Source organism: Pongo abelii, chromosome 23, assembly GCF_028885655.2.
Source record: "Pongo abelii isolate AG06213 chromosome 23, NHGRI_mPonAbe1-v2.0_pri, whole genome shotgun sequence".
Classification (NCBI taxonomy): Eukaryota; Metazoa; Chordata; class Mammalia; order Primates; family Hominidae; genus Pongo; species Pongo abelii.
The window spans coordinates 45,895,148-45,906,814 of NC_085929.1; the positions used below are offsets into that span (position 1 = coordinate 45,895,148).

Below are 11,667 nucleotides of genomic sequence, written 5' to 3' on the forward strand. Positions count from 1 at the left end.
CCCCTGAGGCAGTCACTGCCATTACCCCAGAGGCATTTTCATAAGAGGAAACAGGCATGGAGACATCAGGCAGCCCACCCTGGTCATGGGGCTTGAACACAGGCAGCCTGAATTTGGAATATGTGTCCTTAACCGCTGGGTAACCTGTATGTGAAGTGTTGGTTGGGGAGATAGGCACGTCCACTTGCCTGATGCCAATCATGGCATTTAATGTCATGGCCAAGGCTGTTCCCAAAGCCAGAGCTCCCATCAGCGGAAGCCTCATGGCCTAGAAAGTGCGTGTTAGAACTCCTTGCCCTCACGCGATCTAGGTAACTGAGTGTCGAATGTTTGTCCCTAATTTGTGGGATCCTGTTTCCTTTACTGGAAAGGACATCCATAGTTTGAAACACTTCAGACAGTGCTGGGGTCTATACAGGGAAGGGAAGTCTTCCTACACCAAGCTCTAGGACTCGCTGCCTCCCCAGAGGCTGCTAGTTTCTTGTGTATCCTGCTCCAAAATCTGGCCACATGCACGTATACACACACGGTGTCTGTGTGTGTGTGTGTGTTTGTGTGTGTCATGGGGGCCAAGGAACCTGCATCCTTTTCAGAACACCCAGGTGCTGGTGTGTCCTGCCCCTCCCAGGTGCTGGTGTGTCCTGCTCCTCCCTCTTTTCTTTTTTTTTTTAAACCCTAAGGTATAATTGGCATATGCAAAGCTGTGCCTATTTCATGCATACAACTTGATGAGTTTGGAGATACGTTTACACATCCCTCACTGCTGTCATTAAAGGTGCCCATCTCTTCATTCTGCTCACCTGTAGTTAGGCTGGCGTCATTCTGTGTAATAACAGCTCCCAGGACCCAGCCCTGGCTGATGGACCCTCAGGAAGTTCTTAGACTCCGCTTTTCTGGATGGTGTTGCCAGCACCTCCTCATGTACTTACCTCCATGTGCACACACATGTGCTGGCATGTAATGACTCTGACCCCAGTCACTAAAGGATCCCTGTACACATGGAAAGTATCTGGGGTCTTAGCCATCTGTTTTGGAAAAGCCCAAATAATAGCAAGAGGCATGGGCTCCCAGGAATAACCCCTCCCTCTTGCTGTCCCACTCCCTGCCCTGCCACCACCGGACCCTGTAAACAGGATGTATGGAACAGGCCAGAATCGGGCATTCAACCTTTGCCATCCTGACCTCAGCTGCCTGCCAGTTTTTATGGTCCTCCAAGCTTTATTTTAGCAGCTGCTGTAAGAAGATGGGTCTGTTTTTCTGACCTTCTCTTTCTCTCTTTCTTTTCGTCTTGTCAGGTTGTGTGTTTTATTTTACATTCTGGGCATAGATTTCTCCCCTCAGCAGAATCAGCATCCACCTGGGGGCTGTTCCAAGCAAAGCTCTTCCTTCTACTCTCTCCCCATAGCGCTGCCAAGTCCAAACCAATCATCGCGGAGCCAGAAATCCATGGGGCACAGCCGCTGGATGGGGTGACGGGCTTCTTGGTGCTGATGTCGGAGGGGCTGTACAAGGCCCTAGAGGCAGCCCATGGGCCTGGACAGGCCAATCAGGTGAGTTGGGCCCAGCCACGCCCATGGCTGGAGAGCGTGGCTGGCCTGCATGGCGATGTGCTCACCCTGCCTTCTAGCGCTGTGATTCTCAGAGGCCGTCACCAGACATCCCTGGGTTCAAAGCTGGTGGAAGGAGAATCCCAGCTGAAAACACCCATCCCACCCAAAAACTTGACTCATTTTAGGCTTGAAGCAGTGTGAGTCCTCAGGGCCTGAGCAAGGCCTGAAGGGAAGAGGGGGAGATGGATGTGAATTGCTATGGGCACGGCATTACTCTGGGACGGCCAGGAAGGGGCCAGGGCCAGGAGGAGAGCACAGAAAGAGATGTGGCCTGCTGCACAGAGCTGTGGCTGCAGAGTCCCTCCCACACCCATCACTTCCTGCCAAGGGCCTGACGGCTTTACTGCCCTCACTGAGTGGCAGACAATTTATAGTTTGCTTCTCATCTCTTTTTTTTTTTGAGACAGAGTCTCACTCTGTTACCCAGGCTAGAGTACAGTGGCACGATCTCGGCTCACTGCAATCTCCGCTTCCCAGGTTCAAGCAGTTCTCTGCCTCAGCCTCCCAAGTAGCTGGGATTACAAGCATCTGCCACCACGCCCAGCTAATTTTTGTATTTTTAGTAAAGACAGGGTTTCACCAGGCTGGTCTCGAACTCCTGACCTCGTGATCCACCCACCTTGGCCTCCCAAAGTGCTGGGATTAAAAGCATGAGCCACCGCGCCTGGCAGTTCACTTCTCATTTCTACAGTGAGGATGGTAACATCTGCCTTTGTGAGATCGCAGTGAGGTTAGGCATGGTAAACATAGGCCCTCAGCCGAGAGCTGCTTATTTTTCTTATACCTTGGAGTCACCAAAGTGTGACTTCAAGACAGTCATGCTAGGGATGGTCTCAAAGGAAAACTGTCTTTCCCTGACCTCCTTGGATTGCTGACTGGCTAAGATAAGTTCAGTTTGTGTTCCTCCTCCTTTCTGTGATTCTTGTAGGAAGATAACTTTTTCTGCTTTGACTTTTTTTTTTTTTTTTTAAGACTCGCTGTGTAACCCAGACTGGAGTGCAGTGGTGTGATCACGGCTCACTGCACCCTCAACCTTCTGGGTTCAACCGATCCTCCAGCCTTAGCCCCCGAGTAGCTGGAACTATAGGTGTGTGCCACCACACCTGGCTAATTTTGGTTGTTTTCTTTGTTTTGTTTTTTTGGTAGAGACAGGGTCTCACTGTATTGCCCAGGTTAATCTCAAACTCCTGGTCTCAAGCGATCCTCCTACCTTGGCCCCCCAAGATGCTGGGATTATAGGCATGAGCCACTGTGCCCAGCCTGCTTTGTCTCTTTTGATTAAAAATCATGTATTGGCCGGGCGCAGTGGCTCATGCCCATAATCCCAGGACTTTGGGAAGCCGAGGCAGGCGGATCACTTGAGGTCAGGAGTTCGAGACCAGCCTGGCCAACATGGTGAAACCCCATCTCTACTAAAAATACAAAAATTAGCCAGGCGTGGTGGCAGGCACCTGTAATCCCAGCTACTCGGGAGGCTGAGGCAGGAGAATCACTTGAACCCAGGAGGCAGAGGTTGCAGTGAGCCGAGATTGTGCCATTGCACTCCAGCCTGAGCAACTGTCTCAATCAATCAATCAATATCATGAGGAAAAAGTCTTCTTTAAAATTTGAGAATTAATTTTTATTTCAATAGCTTTTGAGGTACCAGTATTTTTTTGTTATAGGGATGAATTATGTAGTGGTGAATTCTGAGATTTTAGTAAACTAGTTATTCAAATAGTGTACATTGTAACTAATGTGTAGTGTTTTCTCCCTAGCACCACTGCCACCCTCCCGCCTTGAGTCTCTAAAGTTCCATTATATCACTCTGTATGCCTGTGCATTCCCATCATTTAGCTCCCACTTACGAGTGAGAACATACAGTTTGTGGTTTTCCACTCCTGTGTTACTTAGAATAATGGCCTTCATCTCCATCCAAGTTGCTGCAAAAGACATTCTTTCTTTCCTTTTACTGGCTGAGTAGCATTCCATAGTTTATAGATACATTTTCTTTATCTGCTCATTAGTCAATGGCCACTTAGGCTGGTTCCACATCTTTGCAATTGTGAATTGTGCTGCTATAAACATACATGTGCAAGTATCTTTTTCATATAATGACTTATTTTCCTTTAGGTAGATGCCCAGATTGCTGGATTGAATGCAGATCTACTTCGAAAAAGTCTCAAGTGCCTAACTATCCCCTGTTCCCTGTGTTCTGATGTCTTTCTTTCTTTCTTTTTTTTTTTTTTTTTTTTGAGATTAAGTCTTGCTCTGTTGGCCAAGCTGGAGCGCAGTGGTGCAATCTCGGCTCACTGTAACCTCTGCCTCCCGGGTTCAAGTGATTCTTCTGCCTCAGCCTCCTGAGTAGCTGGGACTACAGGCATGCGCCACTACCACACCCGGCTAACTTTTGTATTTTTAGTAGAGATGGGGTTTTGCCATGTTGGCCAGGCTTATCTTGAACTCGTAACCTCAGATGATCCACCTGCCTTGGCCTCCCAAAGTTCTGGGATTATAGACGTGAGCCACCATGCCCAGCCTGTGTTCTGATTTCTTTATCTGTTATATAAGCTTACCATTCCTTCCAGTAGCCTTATAACATAGAGGGACAGGGGCTTATTTCCAGGTAGAGTAGGGAATTTGGGGTCCGTGGAGTTCAGGGTCTTGCCGGAGGTGAGGTTGCTGCTTAGTGATGAAACCGAGCCCACCAGGACCAGGTGCAGGTCATTTCCTATTACCTGTCCCTGCCCTCCTGCCCCGCCCAAAAGCAACTTTATGATGGTGAGAAAGTGATACATATTCAATGGGAACTGTGCTCCGATACCCCTACAACCATTCTGTTTTTCACTGTCAATACAATACTCAATAAATTACATGAGATTCGGCTGGGTGTGGTGGCTCACGCCTGTAATCCCAGCACTTTGGGAGGCCGAGGCGGGAAGATCACTTTAGGTCAGGAGTTTGAGACCAGCCTGGCCAACATGGTGAAACCCCATCTCTACTAAAAATACAAAAAAAAAAAAAAAATCATCTGGCGCATAGTGACACACGCCTGTAATCTCAGCTACTCGGGAGGCTGAGGCGGGAAAATTCTTGAACCTGGGAGATGGAACTTGCAGTGAGCTGAGATCACACCACTGCACTCCAGCCTGGGCAACACAGTGAGACTCTTGTCTCAAAAAAAAAAAATTACATGAGGTTCAACATTTTCTTATATAATAATGAAAATAGGCTTTGTGCTAGATGATTGTGCCCAGCCGTAGGCTAATAGAAGTGTTCTGAGCACATTTAAGGTAGGCTAAGCTAAGTGATGATGTTCAGTAGGTTAGGTGCATTAAATGCTTTTTCTTATCTTTTTTTTTTTGAGTTGGAGTCTCACTCTGTCGCCCAGGCTGGAGTGCAGTGGCTCGATCTTGGCTCACTGCAAGCTCTGCCTCCCGGGTTCACGCCATTCTCTTGCCTCAGCCTCCCGAGTAGCTGGGACTACAGTCACCCGCCACCACGCCTGGCTAATTTTTTGTATTTTTAATAGAGACGGGGTTTCACTGTGTTAGTCAGGATGGTCGCGATCTCCTGACCTCATGATCCGCCTGCCTCAGAATCCCAAAGTGCTGGGATTACAGGTGTGAGCCACCACGCCCGGCCAAATGCTTTTTCAACTTAGGATATTTTCTTTTTTTTTTTGAGATAGAGTCTTGCTCTGTTGGCCAGGCTGGTTTCAGCTCCCTGCAACCTCCATCTCCCGGGCTCAAGCAATTCTCCTGCCTCAGCCTCTCAAGTAGCTGGGATTACAGGTGTGTGCCACCATGCCGAGCTAATTTTTGTATTTTTAGTAGAGACGGGGTTTCACCATGTTGGCCAGGCTGGTCTCGATCTCCTGACCTCTGGCAGTCCTCCCACCTCGGTCTCCCAAAGTGCTGGGATTACAGGCGCAAACCACTGTGCCCACTCAACTTAGGATATTTTCAACTTACAGTGGGTTTGTCAGGACATAGCCCCATCCTAAATTGAGGAACATCTGTATACTAGACAGGGACTTCTCTGAGGTCAGGGATGCTGTTTTCATTCCATATCCCCAGTTCCTGACAAAATCCTAGCATTTATAACATCGCCTACAACAAGGTTGTTCCAGGAAAGAGTGTTTCATAATAGTGACACTTGCTACTAGGCTTTTTAGTGGCTGGCAGAGTGCTCTCACACCATTGTTAGTTAATCCTCATATTCACCCAGTCAAATGGATGTTCTCCCCATCCTAGAGGTGTGTACCCGACAATCAGAGCAATCACAAGAGCACGCACTTCCTAATGAGAAAGTTCCAGAAGGATTATCCTGAATACCTTGAAAGGCTCAGATTGCAAACTTGGCTGGCAGGCACTTCCTTCACCTGCTGGGCTGTTGACCACTAAATCTCCTGATTTTAGGCTCTGAGATTATGGCCCACGCCCCGCAGGCCGCACCTCATTCCTTACCAGGTTCTTCTTCCCCTCTCCCCCAGGAGATTGCTGCGATGATTGACACTGAGTTTGCCAAGCAGACCTCCCTGGACGCAGTGGCCCAGGCCGTTGTGGACCGGGTGAAGCGCATCCACAGCGACACCTTCGCCAGCGGTGGGGAGCGTGCCAGGTTCTGCCCCCGGCACGAGGACATGACCCTGCTGGTGAGGAACTTTGGCTACCCGCTGGGCGAAATGAGCCAGCCCACACCGAGCCCGGCCCCAGGTATGTGTGCTGTGCAGACAGGCAGTGCCTGAGGATGCCATCTGGGGGCCAGAGGTGGGTGCAGAGCCCCCAAGGCTGCTTGAAACGGAGATGGAGTCAGGAGGCCTGGCTCTGAGTGGCTCTAATTCAGGTTCTCTGATTTTTAGCCTCTCTGAGCTGCGTGTTGATTTTTGCTTTTTTGTCTGTAAAATTAGGTTAATACCACCTGCCCCGGCAACCTCCCAGAACCTGAGTGCCCCAGCAAGCAATGCACAGAGCCCTGAAGCCACATAATAGAGATGATGGCCACACTGATTGAGTGCCTCACTTGTGCCAGGCACACAGCCTGCCTTATTCCCTTCAGTCCTCATGGGCAACCCTAAAGACAGGTGGTACCCCTGTTTTCCAGAGGGGGAAACCGAGGCTGAAGAGTGAAGGGACCTGGAAGAGATTAGGCATGTGGACAGATGGTCAGGCCCCAAGGCCTGTCTGTCCCTGGGCTGCACTGGAGCAGGGCAGGGAGAAGGACGTTTTGCTTTCTACCTATGTCATTCTTCAACCAAGTTCTCAGAAAAAGAGGTGGCTGCACTCTCCCGTGCTCCCCTCAGTGCTGCTCAGCACTAAGACCTTCGGTTCCTGAGGGCTGCATTTCTTTTTGTTTGCTTTAAACAAGCAAACCTTAGATAAAGCTCAGGCATCCACAGACAGATTTGTTATCCCATGGACACAAGGGTTATTGGAGTTTCTCTGGCCTGTTGTTATTGCAACCATATTTTTATTGGGTCAGCCTCAACTGGGAGCAAACTTATCCTCTGGATTAAAGCATCCGTGGGAAGCCAGGCAGTAACCCTTTCCTTGAGGCAACTCAAGCACCAGCAGGATTTACTGCTACAAGAAGTTCTCAGCCCGGCCTGGAAGAGTCTCTGCCAAGGGACACTCCTCCTGAGCTGTCCCAAGGGGCAGGGGGCCGCACTGGGCTTGGGGAGCCAAGCATGGCCGCCACCCACACTCAGCCCTCAGGCACCACGCCATCAGGCCATGGAGCAGCTTTGCCCCTGCTACCCTGGGTTTCTCCTCAGCTGCTGCCTGAGGCCCCCACTCTCTTCCTCCCAAAGCTGCAGGAGGACGAGTGTACCCCGTGTCTGTGCCATACTCCAGCGCCCAGAGCACCAGCAAGACCAGCGTGACCCTCTCCCTTGTCATGCCCTCCCAGGGCCAGATGGTCAACGGGGCTCACAGTGCTTCCACCCTGGACGAAGCCACCCCCACCCTCACCAAGTAAGTCCCTCCCCCACTGAGCCACCCCCAGCCCTGTCACCCCCGTGTGTGTCCTGTGGCACCAGGACAGAAATGGCCATGGGGCCAAGGCTTGTGGATGAGATGCCCTGGGGTCTGGAATTCCCCAGCTCTGTGCCTGGTGAGGGAGGTCTCCCTAGAAACTGAGGCAGGTGGGGTTTTTGGTCAGGTGGCTGATGGTCCCAGCCTACTCATATTTTCTTGTGGGCCCATCTGCTGGTTTCATTCAGTGGAAGTTCTCTTTCATTCCCCACCTTGGTGTGATGTGGGGTGGCTTCCTGTGGTGTCCTTGACTGGGGACATTGTCTGGCCTGTACTGGCTTGTCAGAGCCCATGCTTTCTGGCTAACGTGCCTGATTTTAGCTTTGAAGTGAGTTCTCTGGTTTTGGGGCAGGGGGCGAGATAGAGGCAGCAGCCTGAGGGGGATGCGGCCAGGCCCCCTCCAGCCGCAGACCTGCCTGACAGGTCTGGAGTACACCCTACCCCCTTCACTTCCGTAGACTGTGCACCCCCCACACCAGGGGACCCAGATCTGGTTTCCACATTCCAGCCCTGCATGGAATGATAGAGATGCCACACCCAGCCCACTCTGAGGATGGAGTGCGCAGGATGTGGCCAGTTAGAAAGGCCCTGGAAGGGGGTGGGCGGCTTGTTTGCCTCTGCCTCATCAGGGGGCCTTCCTTTCCCTCTGCCTCTGGGTCATGGGTGCTGCGACTGCTGCCACAGGGCTAGAAAGGCCTGCCAGGCCGAGCAAGCTCTGTGGGCATCCTGAGTGCAGTAGGGGTGGCCTCTGCACACCCCAGCCGGGCTGCCTGGAGGAGTCCTCCAGCTGTGTCCACAAAGCAGAGTGTGACCGCTGTGGCCCTAGACAAGGCAGCACAACCCACTCTCCTCCTCTGCCTGTGTTCCTCACTCCTTTCAGCATCTGAGCCATAGTTGGTCCCACCATGGGCCGGCCTGTGCTGGTGCTGGGCAGCGCTAACAGGCAGTTCCAGCTGTGATAGAAGGTGGGTGCCCGTCCCCACCCAGCTGATGAGAAGAGAGTGAAGGGGAGGGGGGCGAAGGAAGGTTTTCTAGAAGAAGACACCTTGTCCGCCCTGCTGAGTAGGGCCTGGGTTGGGACGGGTTTAGAGAGATGGTAATGGACAGCCGGTGGCTCAGCTTCACCCGAGGAACTTCCTGTGACGACGGGGGTGCTCGCGTGGGTGCTGTCCCATCACGGCGTCTCCAGCCACTTGTGGCTATTAGACGCTTGAACCGAGGGTTCCATTTTCTTTTTTTTTTTTTTGGGGGGATGGAGTTTCACTCTTGTTGCCCAGGCTGGAGTGCAATGGCAAAATCTTGGCCTACTGCAACCTCTGCCTCCCAGGTTCAAGCAATTCTCCTGTCTCAACCTCCTGAGCAGCTGGGATTACAGGCGCACGCCACCATGCCTGGGTAAACTTTTTTTGTATTTTTAGTAGAGATGGGGTTTCACCATGTTGGCCAGGCTGACCTCAAACTCCTGACCTTAGGTGATCCACCCGCCTTGGCCTCCCAAAGTGCTGGGATTACAGGCATGATCCACTGCGCCCAGCCCATTTTCTTTACCTTTAGTTCATTTAAGTAGCCACATGCATCTAGTGCTTTAAAATTTGACTTTTTATCTGTTCCTAAGAACATCTGGCTGGGCCAGCTCCTATGGTCGCCTCTGCCAGAAAGGCCTGTGGCCCAAAGGGCTGGTAGAGGCAGGGGCCATTCTATCCCCACTCTGTCCCAGCCCCCTTGACCTGGCTGCTCCTGATTGACTCCCTCCCCTGTTGTTCTGCAGCCAAAGCCCGACCTTAACCCTGCAGTCCACCAACACGCACACGCAGAGCAGCAGCTCCAGCTCTGACGGAGGCCTCTTCCGCTCCCGGCCCGCCCACTCGCTCCCGCCTGGCGAGGACGGCCGTGTTGAGCCCTACGTGGACTTTGCTGAGTTTTACCGCCTCTGGAGCGTGGACCATGGTGAGCAGAGCGTGGTGACGGCACCGTAGGGCAGCCGGAGGATGCAGCCCAAGCAGGGCCTGGCATGGGGCAGGACAGGGTCCAGCCTTTTCCTAACATCTGCCTGTGCCACAGCAGCCAGCAGGTGCCCCGTCCTCTGCCCACAGCAGACTCTGTTGCACGGCTCTCCAGGCAATAGAGGGTGTGAGTGCAGACTGGACCTGTGGTTCACACCTTGTCACCACCCAGGAAGCTGAAGGCCACCTCCTCCCATATGGCCTCAGCCAGGACCATCGCCCTTTCTCAGAGCAGAGGGCCAGGTATAGAAACCGCAGTGGGCCTGCAAGCCGCCCGAGCCTCCCCAGCAGCCTCCTGCAGAGGAGGAAGAGGCGCCCTGTGAACCCTGAGTGTCGCAGGCCCAGCAGACCCTGCTGTCCCAAGCCCACCCCTCCTCCCACCGTCACCTCCCTCACCTCGGGACAGTAGCCCTCCACTTTTCCGGCCTCTCAGCCCTGTGCTCCTGCATCCAGAGTGGAATCCAGGCTGGTGTCCACATCTGTCCCTGGGTCCCATCCCTGGACCTGCCTTGGTTGTGTCATCTGTGGTAAACGTTCAGGAGGACCAGGGCAGCATCCGGGGCCTGGGATGGCCACAGAAGGGGCAGGCCAGGTGGAAAGGAGCCAGGGGGAAGTGGTCTAAGAGACCTGGAACTGCCAGAGGATGGCGGCCTGGGCTTCCCCAGAGCCGGGCGTGTGGGAGAGGTGAGGACTGGCCCCGGCGGGCTGAGGCAGGGGCCGCTCTCGTCAGGCCTGAGCCAGGGTGAGCCAGTGCCTGCCTTGCGTTTTCCTTCTGGTGCTGCGAAGACCATAGGCTGGCAGGCAGCTGAGATGAACTGTCTTTACCACTGATGAGGGGCCTCTACCGGCTGAGGGTAGCAAGCAGGGGTTGTGAGTCAGGCTGGGGGACTCGTTTGAAAGAAAGAAGAGTGGAAAATGGTTCCAGGAGGAAAGAGGTTCTTTGAGACACACTACCCTGGGAGGCATAGGAGAAGGGTCGGGCTGGCCCGGCCCAGGGCCTGAGTTAAACTATTTCGCACATGTTCTCTGCCTTCGGTGGGGAGGGGGTGCCACCAGGGCTGTCCGCCAGGATTGCACTCCTGTTTCAGAGGAGGAAGCAGGCCAAGCCACACAATCAGTGGGGCAGCCAGAGCTCAGACCTGAGCCATTTCGTCAGTATCCAGGACCCCCCAGATTCTCCACGCCCTCCCCATCTCCCAGTCTCCCTGCCCCCTGTGCCCCAGACTGGCCCACCAGGAACTGGCCGCTGTCGCACAGCCTCCAGGGTGCTTGGTCTCTGCAAAGTCAAAGGCCTGACAGCTCTGTGGCCCGGGAATCCATTTTCCTGTGCTGGTGTGGAACCAGGGAGCTGTGGGAAGCCACAGCACAAATGGAAGAAAAACAGGTCTCAGCCCAGGGTCCTCGCTCACTCCCTCACCCCCCACTTTGAAGCCATCTCCGTTCTGCAGGTGAGAGGATTTAAAGTCAGTCATAAAGGCTTGAGAACAAAAGGAATTCTCTTCCAAGAATGCCTCTGTGGTGCTGTTTGGTCTCTAGAAACAGGGTCAGTTTTTTAATGTAGTAAAGAAGTAATAAATGGTGGCGTTACACATTGTGATATTAATAGCGCTGTTGCTCATGTTTCCTGTAACTCGCAGTGGCCCTGGGAAGTGGACGCCTCCCCTCTTCACTGCCCTGGAGGTTCAAGAAGTCAGCTCGCCAGGCTGCTAAGTGGCAGGGCTGGGATTTGAACCCAGGCCTTCTGGCTGCATTCCACGCTGCCGCCCCCACAGCCCCGGGGAAACATGGCTTGCCTGTTACCTCCTGGGCCCACTCTCAGACCCAGATGTGTTCATGCACATCTGGAGGGGGTGACAGTTTTCCCTGCTGCAGGCCAAGCCCTCTGGCCCATGGCCAGTGGCAGGGCTGTGGTGCCAACTCCACTCTGCTGAGAGTGAGCCTAGGGTCTTGGTGTGTGAGTGGTGCTGTGGCCACCCGGTGCTCAAGTCACCAGGGCGGAGGCCTTGCCCTCTTGCCAGCTAGTTTGCTTTATTGGGTTTT

General features: G+C 53.2%; 1 protein-coding gene across 2 annotated transcripts in view; it reads left to right on the plus strand.

Moving 5' to 3' along the window:
* Positions 1-11,230, plus strand: part of TAB1 (TGF-beta activated kinase 1 (MAP3K7) binding protein 1) — a 32,178-nt gene extending 20,948 nt beyond the window's left edge. For both annotated transcript variants that reach the window (XM_024239855.3, XM_054543476.2), the window contains exons 8-11: positions 1,406-1,550; positions 6,085-6,307; positions 7,402-7,564; positions 9,393-11,230. In XM_024239855.3, coding sequence (XP_024095623.1) covers positions 1,406-1,550; positions 6,085-6,307; positions 7,402-7,564; positions 9,393-9,600 — 739 coding nt within the window. In that variant the 3' untranslated portion in view covers positions 9,601-11,230. The remainder of the gene's footprint in view (positions 1-1,405; positions 1,551-6,084; positions 6,308-7,401; positions 7,565-9,392) is intronic.
* The last annotated feature ends 437 nt before the right edge of the window (positions 11,231-11,667 follow it).